The following is a 19,548-nucleotide window of genomic DNA, read 5'->3' on the forward strand; positions in this document are numbered from 1 at the left end:
TCCATTCTTGAGTTCTGTGATTCTGCTGCTGTTTTGTTCCTTCAGTTTTTCCTTTGTTCTTATATTCCACAGATGAGTGAAATCATTTGGTATTTCTCTTTCTCTGCTTGGCTTGTTTCACTGAGCATAATACCCTCCAGCTCCATCCATGTTGCTGCAAATGTAGGATTTGCCCTTTTCTTATGGCTGAATAGTATTCCATTGTGCATATGTACCACTTCTTCTTTATCCATTCATCTATCGATGGACATTTAGGTTGCTTCCAATTCTTGGCAATTGTAAACAGTGCTACGATAAACATAGGGGTGCATTGGTCTTTCTCAAACTTGATTGCTGCATTCTTAGGGTAAATTCCTAGGAGTGGGATTCCTGGGTCAAATGGTAGGTCTGTTTTGAGCATTTTGATGTACTTCCATACTGCTTTCCACAATGGTTGAACTAATTTACATTCCCACCAGCAGTGTAGGAGGGTTCCCCTTTCTCCACAGCCTCGCCAACATTTGTTGTTGTTTGTCTTTTGGATGGCAGCCATCCTTACTGGTGTGAGGTGATACCTCATTGTAGTTTTAATTTGCGTTTCTCTGATAATTAGCGATGTGGAGCATCTTTTCATGTGTCTGTTGGCCATCTGTATTAATTTTTTGGAGAACTGTCTGTTCAGTTCCTCTGCCCTTTTTTTAATTGGGTTATTTGTTTTTTGCTTTTTGAGGCATGTGAGCTCTTTATATATTCTGGATGTCAAGCCTTTATCGGATCTGTCATTTTCAAATATATTCTCCCATACTGTAGGGTTCCTTTTTGTTCTATTGATGGTGTCTTTTGCTGTACAGAAGCTTTTCAGCTTAATATAGTCCCACTTGTTCATTTTTGCTGTTGTTTTCCTTGCCCAGGGAGATATGTTCAAGAAGAGGTCACTCATGTTTATGTCTAAGAGGTTTTTGCCTATGTTTTTTTCCAAGAGTTTAATGGTTTCATGATTTACATTCAGGTCTTTGATCCATTTTGCGTTTACTTTTGTATATGGGGTTAGACAATGGTCTAGTTTCATTCTCCTACATGTAGCTGTCCAGTTTTGCCAGCTCCATCTGTTGAAGAGACTGTCATTTTGCCATTGTATGTCCATGGCTCCTTTATCAAATATTAATTGACCATATATGTCTGGGTTAATGTCTGGATTCTCTAGTCTGTTCCATTGGTCTGTGGCTCTGTTCTTGTGCCATTACCAAATTGTCTTGTTTACTATTGGTTTATAGTAGAGCTTGAAGTTGGTTAGTGAGATCCCCCCTACTTTATTCTTCTTTCTCAGGATTGCTTTGGCTATTCGGGGTCTTTGGTGTTTCCATATGAATTTTTGAATTATTTGTTCCAGTTCATTGAAGAATGTTGCTGGTAGTTTCATAGGGATTGCATCAAATCTGTATATTGCTTTGGGCAGGATGGCCATTTTGACAATATTAATTCTTCCTAGCCACGAGTATGGGATGAGTTTCCATCTGCTGGTGTCCCCTTTAATTTCTCTTAAGAGTGACTTGTACTTTTCAGAGTATAGGTCTTTCACTTCCTTGGTTAGGTTTATTCCTAGGTATTTTATTTTTTTTGATGCAATTGTGAAAGGAGTTGTTTTCCTGATTTCTCTTTCTGTTGGTTCATTGTTAGTGTATAGGAAAGCCACAGATTTCTGTGTGTTGATTTTGTATCCTGCAACTTTGCTGTATTCCGTTATCAGTTCTAGTAGTTTTGGGGTGGAGTCTTTAGGGTTTTTTATGTACAGTATCATGTCATCTGCAAATAGTGACAGTTTAACTTCTTCTTTACCAATCTGGATTCCTTGTATTTTTTTGTTTTGTCTGATTGCCGTGGCTAGGACCTCCAGTACTATGTTAAATAACAGTGGGGAGAGTGGGCATCCCTGTCTAGTTCCCGATCTCAGAGGAAAAGCTTTCAGCTTCTCGCTGTTCAATATAATGTTGGCTGTGGGTTTATCATATATGGCCTTTATTATGTTGAGGTACTTGCCCTCTATTCCCATTTTGCTGAGAGTTTTTATCATGAATGGATGTTGAACTTTGTCAAATGCTTTTTCAGCATCTATGGAGATGATCATGTGGATTTTGTCTTTCTTTTTGTTGATGTGGTGGATCATGTTGATGGACTTTCGAATGTTGTACCATCCTTGCATCCCTGGGATGAATCCCACTTGGTCATGGTGTACAATCCTTTTGATGTATTTTTGAATTCGGTTTGCTAATATTTTGTTGATTATTTTTGCATCTACATTCACCAGGGATATTGGTCTGTAGTTTTCTTTTTTGGTGGGGTCTTTGCCTGGTTTTGGTATTAGGGTGATGTTAGCTTCATAGAATGAGTTTGGGAGTGTCCCCTCCTCTTCTATTTTTTGGAAAACTCTAAGGAGAATGGGTATTATGTCTTCCCTGTATGTCTGATAAAATTCCGAGGTAAATCCATCTGGCCCAGGGGTTTTGTTCTTTGGTAGTTTTTTGATTACCGCTTCAATTTCGTTGCTGGTAATTGGTCTGTTTAGATTTTCTGTTTCTTTCTGGGTCAGTCTTGGAAGGTTGTATTTTTCTAGGAAGTTGTCCATTTCTCCTAGGTTTCCCAGCTTGTTAGCATATAGGTTTTCATAGTATTCTCCAATAATTCTTTGCATTTCCGTGGGGTCCGTCGTGATTTTTCCTTTCTCGTTTCTGATACTGTTGATTTGTGTTGACTCTCTTTTCTTCTTAATAAGTCTGGCTAGAGGCTTATCTATTTTCTTGATTTTCTCGAAGAACCAGCTCTTGGTTTCATTGATTTTTGCTATTGTTTTATTCTTCTCAATTTTATTTATTTCTTCTCTGATCTTTATTATGTCCCTCCTTCTGCTGACCGTAGGCCTCATTTGTTCTTCTTTATCCAATTTCAATAATTGTGACATTAGACCATTCATTTGGGATTGTTCTTCATTTTTTAAATATGCTTGGATTGCTATATACTTTCCTCTTAAGACTGCTTTTGCTGTGTCCCACAGAAGCTGGGGCTTAGTGTTGTTGTTGTCATTTGTTTCCATATATTGCTGGATCTCCATTTTGATTTGGTCATTGATCCATTGATTATTTAGGAGCATGTTGTTAACCCTCCATGTGTTTGTGAGCCTTTTTGCTTTCTTTGTACAGTTTATTTCTAGTTTATGCCTTTGTGGTCTGAAAAGTTGGTTGGTAGGATTTCAATCTTTTGGAATTTACTGAGGCTCTTTTTGTGGCCTAGTATGTGGTCTATTCTGGAGAATATTCCATGTGCACTTAAGAATGTGTATCCTGTTGCTTTTGGATGTAGAGTTCTGTAGATGTCTATTAGGTCCATCTGCTCTACTGTGTTGTTCAGTGCTTCTGTGTCCTTACTTATTTTCTGCTCGGTGGATCTATCCTTTGGGGTGAGTGGTGTGTTGAAGTCTCCTAGAATGAATGCACTGCAGTCTATTTCCCCCTTTAGTTCTGTTAGTATTTGTTTCACATATGCTGGTGCTCCTGTGTTGGATTCATATATATTTAGAATGGTTATATCCTCTTGTTGGACTGAGCCCTTTATCATTATATAGTGTCCTTCTTTATCTCTTGTTACTTTCTTTGTTTTGAAGTCTATTTTGTCTGATATTAGTTCTGCAACCCCTGCTTTCTTCTCGCTGTTGTTTGCCTGAAATATGTTTTTCCATCCCTTGACTTTTAGTCTGTACATGTCTTTGGGTTTGAGGTGAGTTTCTTGTAAGCAGCATATAGAATGGGTCTTGCTTTTTTATCCATTCTATTACTCTGTGTCTTTTGATTGGTGCATTCAGTCCATTAACATTTAGGGTGACTATTGAAAGATATGTACTTATTGCCATTGCAGGCTTTAAATTCCTGGTTACCAAAGGTTGTGGGTTAGCTTCTTTAGTATCTTACTGTCTAACTTAACTCGCTTGTTGAGCTATTATAAACACAGTATGATGATTCTTTGTTTCTCTCCCTTCTTATTCCTCCCCCTCCCTTCTTCATATGTTGGGTGTTTTGTTCTGTGCACTTTTTAGGAGTGCTCCCATCTAGAGCAGTCCCTGTAGGATGCCCTGTAGAGGTGGTTTGTGGGAGGGAAATTCCCTCAACTTTTGCTTGTCTGGGAATTGTTTAATCCCTCCTTCATATTTAAATGATATTCTTGCTGGATACAGTAGTCTTGGTTCGAGGCCCTTCTGTTTCATTGCATTAAGTATATCATGCCATTCTCTTCTGGCCTGTAGGGTTTCTGTTGAGAAGTCTGATGATAGCCTGATGGGTTTTCCTTTGTAGGTAACCTTTTTTTTCTCTCTGGCTGCCTTTAATACTTTGTCCTTGTCTTTGATCTTTGCCATTTTAATTATTATGTGTCTTGGTGTCGCCCTCCTTGGATCCCTTGTCATGGGAGTTCTGTGTACCTCTGTGGTCTGAGAGGCCATTTCTTCCCCTTGTTTGTGGAAGTTTTCAGCAATTATTTATTCAAAGACTCTTTCTATCCCTTTTTCTCTATCTTCTTCTTCTGGTACCCCTATAATGCGTATATTGTTCTGTTTTGATTGTTCACTCAGCTCTCTTAAAATTCTTTCATTCCTGGAGATCCTTTTATCTCTCTCTGCATCAGCTTCTCTGCGTTCCTGTTCTCTGTTTTCTAGTCCATTAATGGTCTCTTGCATCTCATCCATTCTGTTTTGAAGTCCTTCCAGAGCTTGTTTTATTTCTGTATTCTCCTTCCTTAGTTCTTGCATATTTCTCTGCAAGTCCATCAGTATGGTTATGACTTTTGTTTTGAATTCTTTTTCAGGAAGACTGGTTAAATCTATCTCCCCAGGTTCCTTCTCAGGGGAAGATGTAGCAGATGCCGAAGCTGTCTGGGTTAGTCTTGTCTGTATCCTATTTTTTTGCCTTTTCATGTTGACAGGTGCTATTGACTGTCAGCTGGGAGGGCCAAATTTTTCACTTGCGACTGGCCTTTCTTTACTGGGACAACTGCGACCCCTAGTGGCTTTTGTTGGGTAATTGCGTGTAGGCTGGGTCTTTGTGTTTTGCCTGGCCGATAAGGAGGCGTGGTTTGCCTTAGGCTGTTTCTCTTCTTTCGCAGCGCCCGGAGGGGTAATGGGCCGGGGTGAGGGCTGTTTGGCTGTTTACCTCCGTGAGGGGTCTCAGAGCTCTTGCCCAGGGGGTTAGTTTGCCTGGTTTTCCCTGTAATTTCCAGCCACTGGGCTGTGACCTGTGTTGTTTCCATCTAACTGTTAAGTCCCTGTCCCTTTAAGACTTTCAAAAAGCACTCGCTTTTCTTTCTCACAGGGGCATCAGCTTCGGAACCCGCTCAAAGGTCTTGCTGCCCTATTTCCCTAGTTTCCAGCCCTCCACGCATGCACTGTGTCTGCGCTCTGGTGCAGGTGGCTGAGGCTGGGTGTTTAGCAGTCCTGGGCTCCCTCTTCCTCCCGCCGGGAGCTGGGGGGAGGTGTGCTTGGGTCCCGCCGGGCCGAGGGTTGTATCTTACCCCTTTCACCAGGCGCTGGGCTCTCGCACGTGTGGATGTAGTCTGGCTGTTGTCCTGTGTCTTCTGGTCTCTCTTTTAGGATTAGTTGTATTTGTTGTATTTTCAAAAATATATATGTTTTTGGGAGGAGATACCCACTGTCCTACTCATGCTGCCATGTTGGCTCTGCCTCTCTGAACAGTGTTGATTTATTAGATAGGATCTCAGTGTGTTCTTTTACAGTGAGCGATGTCCTTCCAATGGCAGGAGTAATTTGACCTAATAACTAGGTTACACTTTTTCTTACTGAACTACTTTGGAAAGCTGAATTAGGATATAGGTATTCATGCAAATGGAATCAGAAAGTCTTGAGGGATTTTTCTTCCATGCTACAGTGAAGAGTGATAAATTTTTCCTTCCTTTCAATGGAGACCATCCCTCCAGATACCTGGATGCTCAAGTATCTGCCATCTAGTCTTTAGCTCTCTCTCAAATGGTATTATTTTAACACTGCTGAATTCGTGAGGTGACAGCTTTATCTGCCCTATGTTCTTGGTAGAGCATCTCCTTTATGCTAAGTAGGTCTTTCTTCTAATAAAATATAATTGTTTTAGTTGCAGATTTAAAAGTTTTTATTATGTAGCTCTGCCTTCCTTTCATTCTACTACCCGTTTTTATTATCTAGTTCGGACTTTCTTGGGAACTCTTTAGATTAGACTTAATACATTCCCAAAGACTTATTTTTAGGTGATCTCTTTGTTTATTTCTAAAATAGATAGACTCACTTGTTAAATATTGATGCTTATTTATTTCAATTACTTAATTCCTGAATACATAAGAGACAGGGAATTTTACTGGTCATTTCACTCAGAGGGGCCTGCAGGCAGCCCTGCAGACAGCACTAGGGAAATCATCTGACGCGGGGAGCAAGGCAAGATGACAGTTCTAGACAGGGATAAGGAAATGAAGATGATAACTGAAAAGATCCAAGGATTTCTTTTGTCATTCATTTATTCACTTTTTTATTCACTCAATAAATATTTGTAGGACATCTACCATATACCAATGTCTGTGGTGGTTATAGATTTTCAGTTATAAAAAAGAGAAAAGAGAAATACTAAGCAGTTGTACATCTGAGTCAAATTAGCAGTACTGTTGATTGAAGGCTTGATTTTAATTTAATGAAGTATAAGAAACTTCTGTCTCAAGTCAACACTGGTCTATAAACGAGACAGGGGAGGAACGTGTTGGTGAAGTCCCCTTGGGGGATGACAGGCAGAGGGAGGGCAAGTCTGGGAACCAGGCCACCCCTGACACCGTTGCTTTTCCCCACACAGTGACACCCAGGCTGAACTAACAGAAACTGGAACTTCAGACTACTTATATATTCTTAGTTTCTCTGGGTAAAAAAAATAGCCACAAGCCTTCTGATTCTTATTTTAATTCTCTTCTGGGAAAGGCAAAGCTAATTCTTGGAGCTCTATGCAGAAGACATGAGGCAGAGCCTATCAATGCTGCTGTGGGTCACTGTTGTGATAACTCATATGCCTTCAGGAAGCCATGCTTTGATGATCTTACAGTAGACGGGACCTATGTTTCTCCACATTCATCCTGTGACCAAGTCATTGACTTTAAAGAGGAGTTGTGCAAAGCTCAGGAGGAGGAATTCCAAACTGAAAAGCGAAAGTAAGGATCTTTGTTTAATTTATCCATTATTGCCAGTAAGGGAGCAGGTATAGAGAACTGTAAACTGGACACAGATATATTTATTGCATGGTTAATGGAGTAGCTCGACGTTACATTGTAGGTCAACTAGAACTGAGAATATCCTGCAGTTTTACAGTTACAGCTGTCATGGTTGCTACTCCAATTTGATCAGTAATGAGATTGAATTCTATTCATCAGAAAATGTTGACAGAGAAGTACCTTAATATATTTTTCCTAGAATTTGAATTTGGAACATTAATTTTATGAAGTATCTCATACAAAAAGGGTCTCATGGTCAAATATGTTTGGGAATACTGTTATTTCCTTGATTCTTTTAGAAATTCATATCTTCCCTTAACCATGGAAATCAGAGTAGGACTGCAATAAAATAATCTGTTTAGCTTGTTCTAACTTAACATCATTTAGACCATAGACACTATTAAGATTCTGCAGGACTAGTATGCAGGCCAAGTGCCCTGGGACTTTCTTTTTGGTGATGTGTGTCATAGTATGCCATTATTTCTACTGCCACTTCTACTGTTACTAGGAGTGACTGCTTTGTTTGGGTGATTAGTAGTGGGTGCCAGCTTGGTGATAATGTAATGCCTGTGAATTCAACTCCTGAAGTCCTTGATTTCCTTCTCCTCCTGCTCCCCTACTCCCTGTCATGTAGTTTCCTGCCCCAGTTGTATAGGGCTTTGGAGTAATTTCTCAGAATATAGGAAAACATGATTTTCACTAGAAACTCACAATACTGGAAATTAAAATGTAATATTGAAATGTAATACATATATTTTATAAGATATCAAAAAATACTGGAAATGGAAGGAAGCTTAGATATTAATCTGTGCCACCCAAGTTTAAGAAATCCTTCTATAACACATTATGTATTTCTTCCATGAATATTTCTAGTGATGGGAAGACCATTTGCTTAAAGCTGCTTATTATATCTTCAGATATGTTTAATTAAAAAGCTCACTTTTTTTGGTTAAGGAGAGATCTGTGTTCTTGCCTCTTCCAACCAAATTTCTACTTCTGAAGCTACAGAGAGAAATATCTTAGAGATATTCTGTGTTGTTGAGTAAGAATAAATCTCTATGGTTTGACTGTCAACTGAGGATGAGGTAGGGTGTCATACCTGGGCTTGATGTGAGGACATAAGTAGAAAAAGTCTACTTTACTTCTAGAGTGCAGGCTTTGCTTTCTCTTGAGGAAGTTCCCTGGGCATCAGATAGGCACCACTTTATGTATGTCATCTCACTGAATTTTCATCACAAATTTATGAGGCAGATATTATTATTACCCCATACTAGTTGTGAGAAAATTGAGGCTGAGAAGGCAAGAAGACTCAGTATGGGATCATGCAAAAGGTAAATATGTTGTTGAGCTGGAATTTGCACCCACATTATCTGGCTCAAAGCACATGTGCTTAACTACCAACATGCAACTGTTAGTGGTTCCTAATCAAGGGGTTGTAAGACTGGTAATAATTTTTAAAACATGGAGCTCTTTATATAAGGGCTAGATAATCAAAGCGTGGAATGTTAAGAAACAATCCTTGTTCTGGTGAATTCACTGTGTTCTCTGTACGGAGAAAACAGTAGCACAAGAACAGTTATTGAAGCGAATTCTGGAATATTCTGGGAGCATCCATATAGGGAGTCAAAGGCCAGGCTGGAAAATCCCTTCAGCTTCCAACTCCCTGGGCTGGTGGCAAGGGCTCTCTCCATGGCTTTCATCCCTATATAATTCTGGCTGATCACCACAGTATAAATTCACTTTAAAAAAGAAAGAAGAAAAAACAAGTGAAGGGGATCCTGGAGGGGAAGGAAAAAATTCAGCAGGAAAACAAAGAAAAGGTAGAATTTGAGGTCATGAAATAAGTAGCAAAGTAAAAAAGAAATAGAAGTTCAAAGTAAAAATTTAAAATCCAATAAAAAATACTGAGTTGAAATATTGGGATATAAGGTAGTATATAAAGACTAGAATGTACTTTAAATGAAATGGTAGATAAATTTAACGAAAATAAAATATTAATACTATAAAATGAAAACCTGAAAACAAGCTGATAGTATGGTACTGAGGATTAAAAAGAATTTAAGATTTAAAAAGGTAAATTTAAAAATTTTAAATGAGAAGAATAGAAAGAATTATGGGAATGAAAGCAGTCTGGTTGGTAGGCAGAGATCAGGGTGGAGGGAGGAAGTGGCTGGAGAGAGAAATCACTGCATCACAAGTACCTGACAAAAGCGGCTTGGTGGAGGGGGTCCAACTTCCAAGAGGCAGAGTCCCCAGTTGCAGAAGTGGCAGCCTTTATATCTGGAGTGAGATTTAACGTGACAGCCTGATGTCCCTGCTCTGCATCTCATTTCCAGATCTTCTGCCTTCTCATATTGGGAGAACCTCCTTTCGTTCTTTCTTGCTTGCCTGTCCCAGTCCAACAGCAGCAGTGTGTTTCTCCTTGTTTAAATAAGCGGCGGCTGGCTGATCTCCGGAAACTCAGTAGTCGTGCTCGTCTTCCCTCTACTGGCCGCTCTGGGGAACTGCAATCAGGAAGTTGCTGACTCCGCAGGGGAGAGAAAAGCTCTGGTTCAGGGTGCGATGCGAGGGCGAGAGAAGGAAGAGAAACTTTCTGGGTTGAGACGACGATATGGGAGGAGACAAGCCGTGAAAGCGCTTGTAATATCATAGTTTGTAAGTGAGAAAAGAGAATTCAGAAAAGAGAAGAGCCTTCCTACCTCCCCCTTTAGGTTTCTCACTTACTGTTGAATCTACAACTCAAAATCCTTAGGGAAATTGTAAAGATGCTCATCAGTTATTTGCTGAATGAATAAATAGTAGAAAAGCTGTGACAATGTACCATTTATTGTGGGAGTCAGGGAGGTGAGAGACCAAGGTTGGAAGCAACCAATTATTTGAGATGGAAGCAAAACGTGCTGTTATTATTATAATTATTCATTGCTATTCTTACCTTTGCTACTATTTCACTGAGTACCTTCAGTATGCCAGTGACTATGAACAGCCCTTTAACATATTATTTTAAAATTTATTTTTAATATTCCAAATATATGTGTATTTAAATATGTAAGTTATGTAGATATATTTTAAATATTTTAAATGACATATATTACTATTATTTATTTCACCTTGCAATGTAGGTATTGAAATTTCCTTTTCATAGATGTGTGTCAGAGAGGTTAAGTATCTTACTATCACACAAAGTAGTGAGCAGAGGACTTCACCTGAACCAAAGTAAGTTTGACTTCAAAGTTTGCACCCTTTTTATGAAATGAGTGAGAAAGAGAAGCCCAGATGTTGCACGTATTAGCAGTAAACTCTGTTCCCTTTCTACATCAGCATCAGCCCTTTGCAGTGCCAAATCCCCTAAGCCAGACCATAGAAGCCCCAGTGCGTGTTTGGAAATAGGGTGATCCCACTGGGTAGGTGCCCATGATGGTTAGTTTCTGTGACCTGGCACTTAAGCTGTCCTACGCTTTAATGGGTTAGTCAGTAAATTTGGGCATCATGAGCAATATTCTGTCTGTTGAAAATTGATTCTGAGACAAAGTCCACCAAATTCCAATGGGAAATAGCCTTTGTTTTTCACTTTGAATAATTAATTTGTTAAAAACTGGTCATTATTACTTGAAGATAGCATAAACTAATTTGACTATATATCTAACCATACAGACTTAAATCATATAGAGACACAAACAAGCACAGTTATTTTTTTCAAGTGGAGTCAAGTTTAGGTCTAATTAGAAGATTGAATATGTACAGAGCAGTTAGATAGAAAAAAGAAAGCTATGCTATTCTATTCTTTTTAAAATATTGATTTATTATTCAAGTAATATGTTATCATTGCAGAAAATTTAGAAATGTAGGAGAAAAAATCACTATATTTTTATTCCAACACTGCAGAGATATCCATAATAAATATATGTGTAGTATAGGAATACATAATGTCACATATGTATACAAGTGTACACTCCCACAATTGCTCTCTCTCCATCAGTCTGTGGCTATAATATTTGAAAATGCAAGATTTGCACACTCTTGCTACTACCTGATTATACAAAATTTTAGTTCAAGCAATTATCCCCAGAATCCTCAGGGAAGAGCTTATGAAACGCCTGTTTCCTTTCCCACCGCCAGGAATTCTGCAGGCATACTCTCCCTGGAACCACTCCTGTGCCACTGGGCACAACTGTGCCCCACAGGTATTGCTGTATCCTGCTCATCTGCAGACTGGCTCCCTTGAAGCGAGAAAGCTGCTTTATGTTTTATTGTAAGAAGATAATACCCTTCCCCAACCCCAGGATTATACACTTTTAGCAGCTGCCATGGCTGTGCTGCTCATGTCTTCGAGGTTTGCAGGACCTTTAATGAAAGTACTCTTACAGCACTTTTTCAGAGTTATCCTGATCTCCTATAATGGCCCAGCCTTTCTTACTGAGTAGACATCTGTGAGCCTGGCTTCTCATCTCAGGCTGAGTTCTCACAAGTGGTTTGAATTCATCATGCCTTCTGGGTGGAGACACACCTCATTGGTGTGCTATATATGCCCAGACCTATATTATTACCAAGGAGCCTGAAACCCTTGTTACAAATGCACAATGGAGATGACATAGAGCCTTATTAAGGAGGTAACATGGTATCACATGGGATAACATTAGCCTTAGCACACTGCCTTGAACTTGGAAAATTATCAGTGTACTCAAAGGATGTTAGCTGCTGTCAGTGTTTTTTAAATATAGCTGAAATAATTTATAATGCATGCATTTTTGACACTAATTATTTTTCAAAATAGCATTTTAATGGCTCTGTAATATTCCACTATTTATAATGGGTATTATAATGAATTTAACCATTCCCTATTGTTGGAGATGAAAATTGTTTTCAATATTTAACATTGAACAGTGAACATTTTTGTGCATAAATCTTTGTGTCTGATTTTTTTCTAGATTCCTAGGACTTAGAATTAGGGCCAGCTGAGGAGGTAGTTAAAATCGATCTTCCTTTGCCTCCCCCTTGCTGGTACTCAGAGGGTGAAGCAGTTCTGTGCTCCTCAAACCAACCTCTTCATTGTGGTGGTTTGAAAAGACGCCATTGACTTGTGCTTCCCTGTTTTAGCTAGTCTGTTGTTTCAGCTTTTCCTGTCCTCAAGGCAAGGTGGGGCTGGGGGGCTGGGTGGCAGAGGTGGAGCTGAAATGGGAAGTTCAAAGAGGCTGGTCCAGCGGGCTGCCATGCTGAGCTGGACTTACTTTATTGCCTGGATGGGGTCAGCATGCTACAGCCATGTGGTCCTCCGTGTGCACTGGGTTAGCCCTGGTTGTGTACAGGGCCACAGCGGCTTAGCCCTGTTCCCGGCTTCTCTCGCCACACCTGCCTGCCCTGCAGGGCCAGTGTTCACTGCTGCCTAGTACCTGCGCTAGTGCCACATACACACTGGGACCCTTGCTGATTGCGACTGCTGAGCCGCAGAGCGTGGATGGCATCTCAGTCCAGAGTCAGGCACTCAGTGAGTCACCTTGTTTGGCGCCACATTGAATCAGCTGGGGGAAGAGAAGGCTTGTCATGGCCTGCCCACAGGGCCTGCCTGCTCCCCACTGACTGGTCCCTTTTCTCAGTTCCTCTTTTCCAGCTGATGGCAACTAGGCACAAACTTGTCTACCACCTGGGGCAGCCCACCCAGGCAAATGGGGAAGGGCAGGGCTTGAGTTTTCTGTCTTGTGACATAAATTCTTATACAATGTCCTTGGTTTTGTTTCTTGGCGAGCGAAGTGCAAAATACTATCTGCAGTAGTTTGCTGGACCCCTGGTTTAGATTTTCATAGAACTAGCTACTTAGAGTTTGAGACATTTCTTTTTATACTTATTCAAAGCACAATTTTGATAAATTTTATCAGTGTGAATTTGAGAATGAAGAATAAGCAAAGGCTTTTGATTAAGCAGTAGAATACCAATTAATGTACATTTTCTCTACCCTTCATGCCTTGTTTTCTTTGTAGTTCAATCTCTCTTGGTCTAAAACAGAAAAAAAGAGAAAGATAATCTTCCAACATTAAATTTGGCCAATGGGTTTGGTCAATGGGTTTCAGCCCCGGGCAAGTTCACTTGGATTTGGTGAGATGGAAAAATGACAATGGAATGTTCTTGGGGTGAAAGGGTTTATTCCCATGGTGGTAGGTCTATCACTACAACCCATCCACTCAGAGTGAGTCTGCATGCAGCAAGCCAGTTTCTGCCTCTGGGCCTTTCTACCTGTGTAGCTGTCTCAGTCTCTGTCCTCAGTGCTGCCACTACTCCAGTCTCTGCTCTCCTGCAGCCCTGCAGCTGTGCAGCTGTGCCACCGTGTTGTGCAGAGAACTGGGCGGATCTCTTTATATAGAGTCAATAATGACTTACTGTCCACACATGTGTATTGAGCGACCGATCAGGGCCAGGTGAGAATCCTGGCCCAAGGAACCTTCACTTTCTCCACAGAAGATTGGGAGTGCTATTTTACTAAATAGAGAGATAGAAACCAGGTTACAATTTTGGATATTCAAAGTGGTTATATAGTTGTGGGGGAAAGGCATTCTGTGAGTAAAATCTGAGAAGACTATCAAGCCACTGAAATTTCAAATTAATTTATTAGTTGTATCATTAATAACATATTAGAGGCCCTCAACTTTTAGCTTTGTTATACTGGCAATATAGAAATTAATTGTTTAGAATAAATGTTCATAACAAAATGTTACAGGAAAAGTATTTCATTTGCAATATAGCCTGTTTACAATCCAATGCAAGGAAAATAGAAAACAACAATATGTACTCTAGTAATAATTACATAATTATAATTATATCATTATAATTACATAAACATAATTATAATTACACCTAACATATTGAAGAGATATACTTGAAGAAAAGCATGTTGAATAAAACGAAGATGGAAATGGACATGGTGGAAGCCATGAAGACATCGGCGATTTAAACGTTAAGAGTGGCAGCGATGAAAAGGCATGGGTGGCACGTAGCCATAAATAAGGAAGGCAGGTGCACAAGCTGGCCTTGTCGAACTCAGGGACTGCTTGTATTTTTGCCACTCATTTCTGATTCAGGCTCCTCAGCAACCTTGTGAAGCAGGTACCATTGGCAACAGAGATGCAGCTCCAATCAGTTACTGAGGATTTCGCTCACCTGGTGAGGAAGTGCTGCCAAGCAGAGACAAGGGGACCCTGTTTCCGAGAGGAGGTAGCTGTTTCTTTGTCTATTCTCTTAGCACTCCTATGGCTTATCAAATTAATAAGACAATCCTTCCCCCATCTGATCATCAGTGGATTAGGAGAAAATCAGCATCTAGGTAAATCGCTGTAATTTACTATGTTTGAGTTTGCAATGCATTAACATTCATGCGTATTTTAATAAAGTAGGAGTGTCAGGCATGAACCGAGATGAATACCAGAGTATTCACCAGATGGACTGGGGATGCTGAGGATTGGAGGTGGGAACAAGAAGGATGAATTGAAGACTTGGTGTCCTTGGAAATATAGAAACATTTTAACAAAGTAACAGTTTAAAGACCTGTCTGGGCAAGCTGTAGTTTTGTTACAGAAATTTCTGAGGGCACAGTCAGGACAGGTAGGTACGGTTTGGGGTTCAACTAGGGAACCAGATGAAAAGGATTTAATTTTCCCTGTGGCTGGAAGATCATTAGCATAGCAGTTGAAGAATTGAGAAAGGAAAGAATGACCAGAAAGGAGCATATATCTGATGCACACCAAACTACCAGGAGACTGTTTTCTGCAATTAATGTAATGGCATATAATTAACAAGTAAATGATTTTTTATAAGATGGTAAAGTCGTGTGATTTAAATTTCTAATAATCTCATGGTAGGATGTGGCCCATGTAAACTCATGGAGGGGATGTGGGAGGGAACTCTGCTAAGGAACATGACTTGAGGAGCAGAAACTCGGATGCAGTAGTAGTGGCATCCCTGAGTAGAGGAATCCAAGTGTGTACCTGAAAAAAGAAAGCAGCCTTTACAGTCACAACAGGCTGGGGCTGGTTGGGACGGGTTAAATTTAGCAATGACTCAGGGAAGTGTTTTCACAGGTAAAAGTTTCATGAAAGCCTTAATTACCTCCACTGGCTCTTTTCTACCTATTCAGCTAAGCTGTGCAGGTGCTTTATTAAAAGGCATATAGCCATAGTCTAACCAGATCAATGAAGGCAAACTACGGCCCTCAAGCTAAATTGGCTCCACTTCCTGTTTATGTAATGAGGTTGTATTGGCATGTCATATAATTTCACTTATGTGTGGAATCTAAAAAATTTAAAAAGGAACAAAGAAACAAAACAGAAATAGACTCAAAATACAAGAAATACAAACTGGTGGTTGCCATAGGGAAGGCTGGGTAAAATGTGTGAAGGAGATAAAGAAATACAAACTTCCAATTATAAAATAAGTAAGTCACAGGGATGAAAAGTACATAGGGAATATAGTCAATATTATTGTAAAATCTTTGTGTGGTGACAAAGGGTAACTACACTTATGGTGGTGAGTATTTTGTAATGTATTTAATTGTTGAATCTCTATGTTGCACACCTGAAACCAATATATATTGTATATCAACTACACTTAAAAAAATGCCCACTTGTTTGCATATTGTCTATGGCTGTTTTCTATCTACAACAGCAGACATGAGTAGTTGCAGAATTTAGAAGTTGTGACAGAGACTGTATGAAAAGGCTTTGCAAAGCCCCAAATGTTTACTGTCTGGCTGTTCACAGAAAAATTTGCTGACTCTCAGACTATTGATACACAAAATGAAAAACATTTCTATACTAGAGTCCACCTATTTATTTTAAAGCCTTTTTACTTTTCATAAAATATCCAGAAATCTTTCTCTACCTGAGAAATAGCCCCATATCTACAAAGGTAACACTTTTGCAGAAGGGCCTGCGCCTGTGAATCCCAAGGGAGTTTTCTTGCTCTTGAGTATGGATACCACTTGTTCAGTCTATTTTATCAATGGTATGATAGGGAGAGATTTCTGTGTGCTTTTCCCCACACTTTACCTAACAGCAGTCTTTACCTTAATGGTTCAAAAGCCCAAATATTTATCCCTCCCCTTCCCTTCCCTTTCTACTTTCTTTTAGGATTCCTCCCAAAATTAAAGGAGAAAATAGAAGCTATCTTTGAAGATAATATCATGTTGATTAAAATTTGTTAGAATTTCTTCTTCAGATAAAAATGCTTATTATATCTACTTATGCATCATCTCTTATGTTCAATCAAATTAACTTTTGTCTGATTATCTGAGACAGTGATTCTGGAGTTTTGTGTGCATCAGAATTGCCTGGAAGGCTTGTTAAAACAAAATCAATATTTTCAACCTACAGCATTTCTGATTCACTAGATCTGGGGTGGGTCTGACGATTTGCATTGCTAATGAGTTTTTAGATGCTGCTGCTGGTTTGGGGACCACTTTAGGTACCACTTTTCTAAGGTGAAAGTAGATAATCATAAAGTGTCCTCTCCTCCCAATATTTTCATGTATCTAACTCTGGGAAGATGGAACCAAGGACAATAACAGAAATAATGAAACAATCAGAAAATAACATATCTATGAAAGAAGGTGAAGAAATTTGGGGATATTAGATATAAAATGACTGGAAATTATAAAAAATAACCTTGTAGTATATGAATAAGCTTAGCAAAAACTGTGGGAATAGATGACCAAAATATCTTGGAATCTTATCATCAAGAATTTGTGTCTTTGTGCTTCTATGTTTGTAGAAGGAGTCTCAGTTCGACTAAGGAATAATAGCTAGTAGATGTGGGAGTTTCTGTGGAACCAAAATCCCAGCAGTGAAGAGGCTCAGCCCTTTGGCAGCCTGTTCCACGTTAGCTATGAAGTAGTAACTGCTCCAGGGACCCACTGGCATTTTCTTTATTTTCTTTTCTGAGATTATAATGGTCAATTATGTGAATGTGTTCTGCCTGTTACAAGATAAAGTGGACAGGTTTGAAGACTTCCTAGCTATGACTATTCGGAGGATAAGGCATTTTTAGATAAGGTTGAAGATGTATTTTGAGAAGTAAGCCAAGTTCTAAGGAGAAAAAAGTGAACCAAGGTCAGTGCTGGAATGCTGGCAAAGGTAAGTGTGAACTATAAAGAAGGCCCTCAGCCATACAGGGTGACTTCTGGAGAGTCCAAAGAAAAGCCATCTCCCATTTCACAGGCTTTTAATGTGAACTGTGGATATTAGCAGGTTCAAGGAGGAAATTCTACTCAGACATTCTCTCTTCAGGTCAGTGGGGAGTGATAATTACAGATTGAGATATTTATCTGTCAACCAATGGAATATAAGAGAGAAGAAAGTTAACGTGAATTAGCAGAAATTTGGGCAGGTCGAAATGATGGTTTGAAAATAACACATGAAATTTAACAACTAATAAAAGCAAAGCTCTGCTTTTGGATGTGACTTACCACAAATTCATGTGAAAGGATTTCTTGGTTTAAGTAGTCTTTACTTACAACACGATGGGTCTTCTGTCAAAGCTAGTGCAATCTTAGAGTGCGTTTCTGAATAAAAAGCAAAGATCAGATTAAGAGAGGTAAGAACTGCAACTTATCATAGGTCAGGCCATTCTGGGTTACTAGTTTCAGTTTCTTATGATACATTACACCAGTTTTGAAAATTATATGAGTAATACATGAACATGGTACAAGTTCAAAGGAAAGAGCAGGTACATTCCCAAAAGGAAACCAATTTTAAGTTTTCACTTTGAGTTCTCCTAATGATTACTACTGTCACTTCAGTAGTTTCTTAAAATATTACCACCAGTTAAAGAATATAGTGTACTTACACAAACCTCAACAATCCACCCACAGACTCTTTTCCAATTTTTTAAAATTTTAAGTAATTTTAGTTCTTCTATTTAGTTCTTATATTTCTATTTTTTGGTCTTTCAAATTCAGCCAGCATCTAATAATTCTCCAAAACATAATTAACATGTCTAAATTTCCTTTGATTTCTTTGTCAGCTTACCTTTTCAAAGCTATACCATTACCTCTGTATTGTCTGGGTTATTCATCCTGCTTTGTAATTACAGCTAAATATCAGCTAATAGGTTGATGCTAAAAACTGGAAACAATTGAATAATATATTAAATAATGTGTTTACTTGGAATATTATTTACAGTAGTTTCATGAATGGATTGACCAATATGTCAGTGACTTACCCTGTATCCCTTAAAAGGTGTCAAGATTAAATGAAGTCTCTTTTCTTACCTACTATCAATTGCAGAATATCATGTCACGTTTACTGAGTTTTGCATATCTGGACTATGGTTTCCTAATATATCCTTCTCTTTTGAGAATTTCTAATTACCTTTCCTTTTCATGTTGAAAAATAAAACAACTACTTTCATCACACCACTAAAATATTTCAGGTTCTTGTGATAGACTATTCTCTCAATTTCACTTTAAAGCTATATTTCAAAAAGTCCTCTGACTTAGTCTTTCAGTTTGGATCTGGTTACTTCTAAGACTGATTCACAGCTGTTCACATTGAATTTCTTTTCAGTGTCCTGGGTAAATTTGACTAGTTCTAAAATCCAATTTTGTGTTTTTTCTTGGATTCTTTTAAATTTTGCTGGGCTATATTCTTAAGATATGTATGTGTGTATGCATGTTACATACATATTTTTTCAGAATGGGCACCTGGGAGATAAACTTTCTGGGTCCTTGCATTTTTAAATATTATTTTGTCCTCATATTGCTGATGGTATGTCATTTGGTATTCTTGGGTTGTAAAGAGTATGATCAGATTCTGGACAACCCAAGTACAAATTAGTTTATTGAAAGGATAGTGGTGACTTCAGAAATCTTTAGAATGTTTGAAAAATGGGGTAGGCAGCAGAGAAGAACCAAAGGAGCTCAGAAACCAATCACTTGCTGGTCTTTTAATGCAGGTACATCTCTTCATGTACCAATTCTGAGCTCCTGTTTCTGTACTTTGATATATTGGTTAATGTATCAATGGCTTGCTTTTTTTTCCCCAGGACTTCATCAGTATCTCTGAGATTGATGGTGTTGGTTTTTTCCCCCCTTTTAGAATCAAAGGGCTTTATTCTCTTATTGTGTATTTTTACTCTTACTGCATTGAGATTTTGGAAAAGATGGGAGACAACATATTTTAAAAGTATATTGACAAGTTGTTATGTCCAGAGAGTACCTAGAATGGAAAAAGGATTGAAAAGCATGTCACAGGATATAGAAAAATAAACTGGTAATGTTTATCCCAAAGTCTTAGGTTGAGTGAGAGGTCAGCAGTT

At 38.9% G+C, this 19,548-nt stretch overlaps 1 protein-coding gene across 3 annotated transcripts in view; it reads left to right on the plus strand.

Annotated features, from left to right (window-relative positions):
- Nucleotides 1-19,548, plus strand: part of LOC118933328 (alpha-fetoprotein-like) — a 47,763-nt gene that overhangs the window by 26,838 nt on the left and 1,377 nt on the right. For 2 of the 3 annotated variants that reach the window (XM_036927496.2, XM_036927494.2), the window contains 2 exons: nucleotides 6,968-7,194; nucleotides 14,322-14,454. In XM_036927496.2, the coding sequence (XP_036783391.2) occupies nucleotides 6,968-7,194; nucleotides 14,322-14,454 (360 nt within the window). The remainder of the gene's footprint in view (nucleotides 1-6,967; nucleotides 7,195-14,321; nucleotides 14,455-19,548) is intronic. The other variant, XM_036927495.2, reaches the window with a different exon arrangement.

The sequence above is a fragment of the Manis pentadactyla genome, chromosome 5, assembly GCF_030020395.1.
Source record: "Manis pentadactyla isolate mManPen7 chromosome 5, mManPen7.hap1, whole genome shotgun sequence".
NCBI classification, from domain to species: domain Eukaryota; kingdom Metazoa; phylum Chordata; class Mammalia; order Pholidota; family Manidae; genus Manis; species Manis pentadactyla.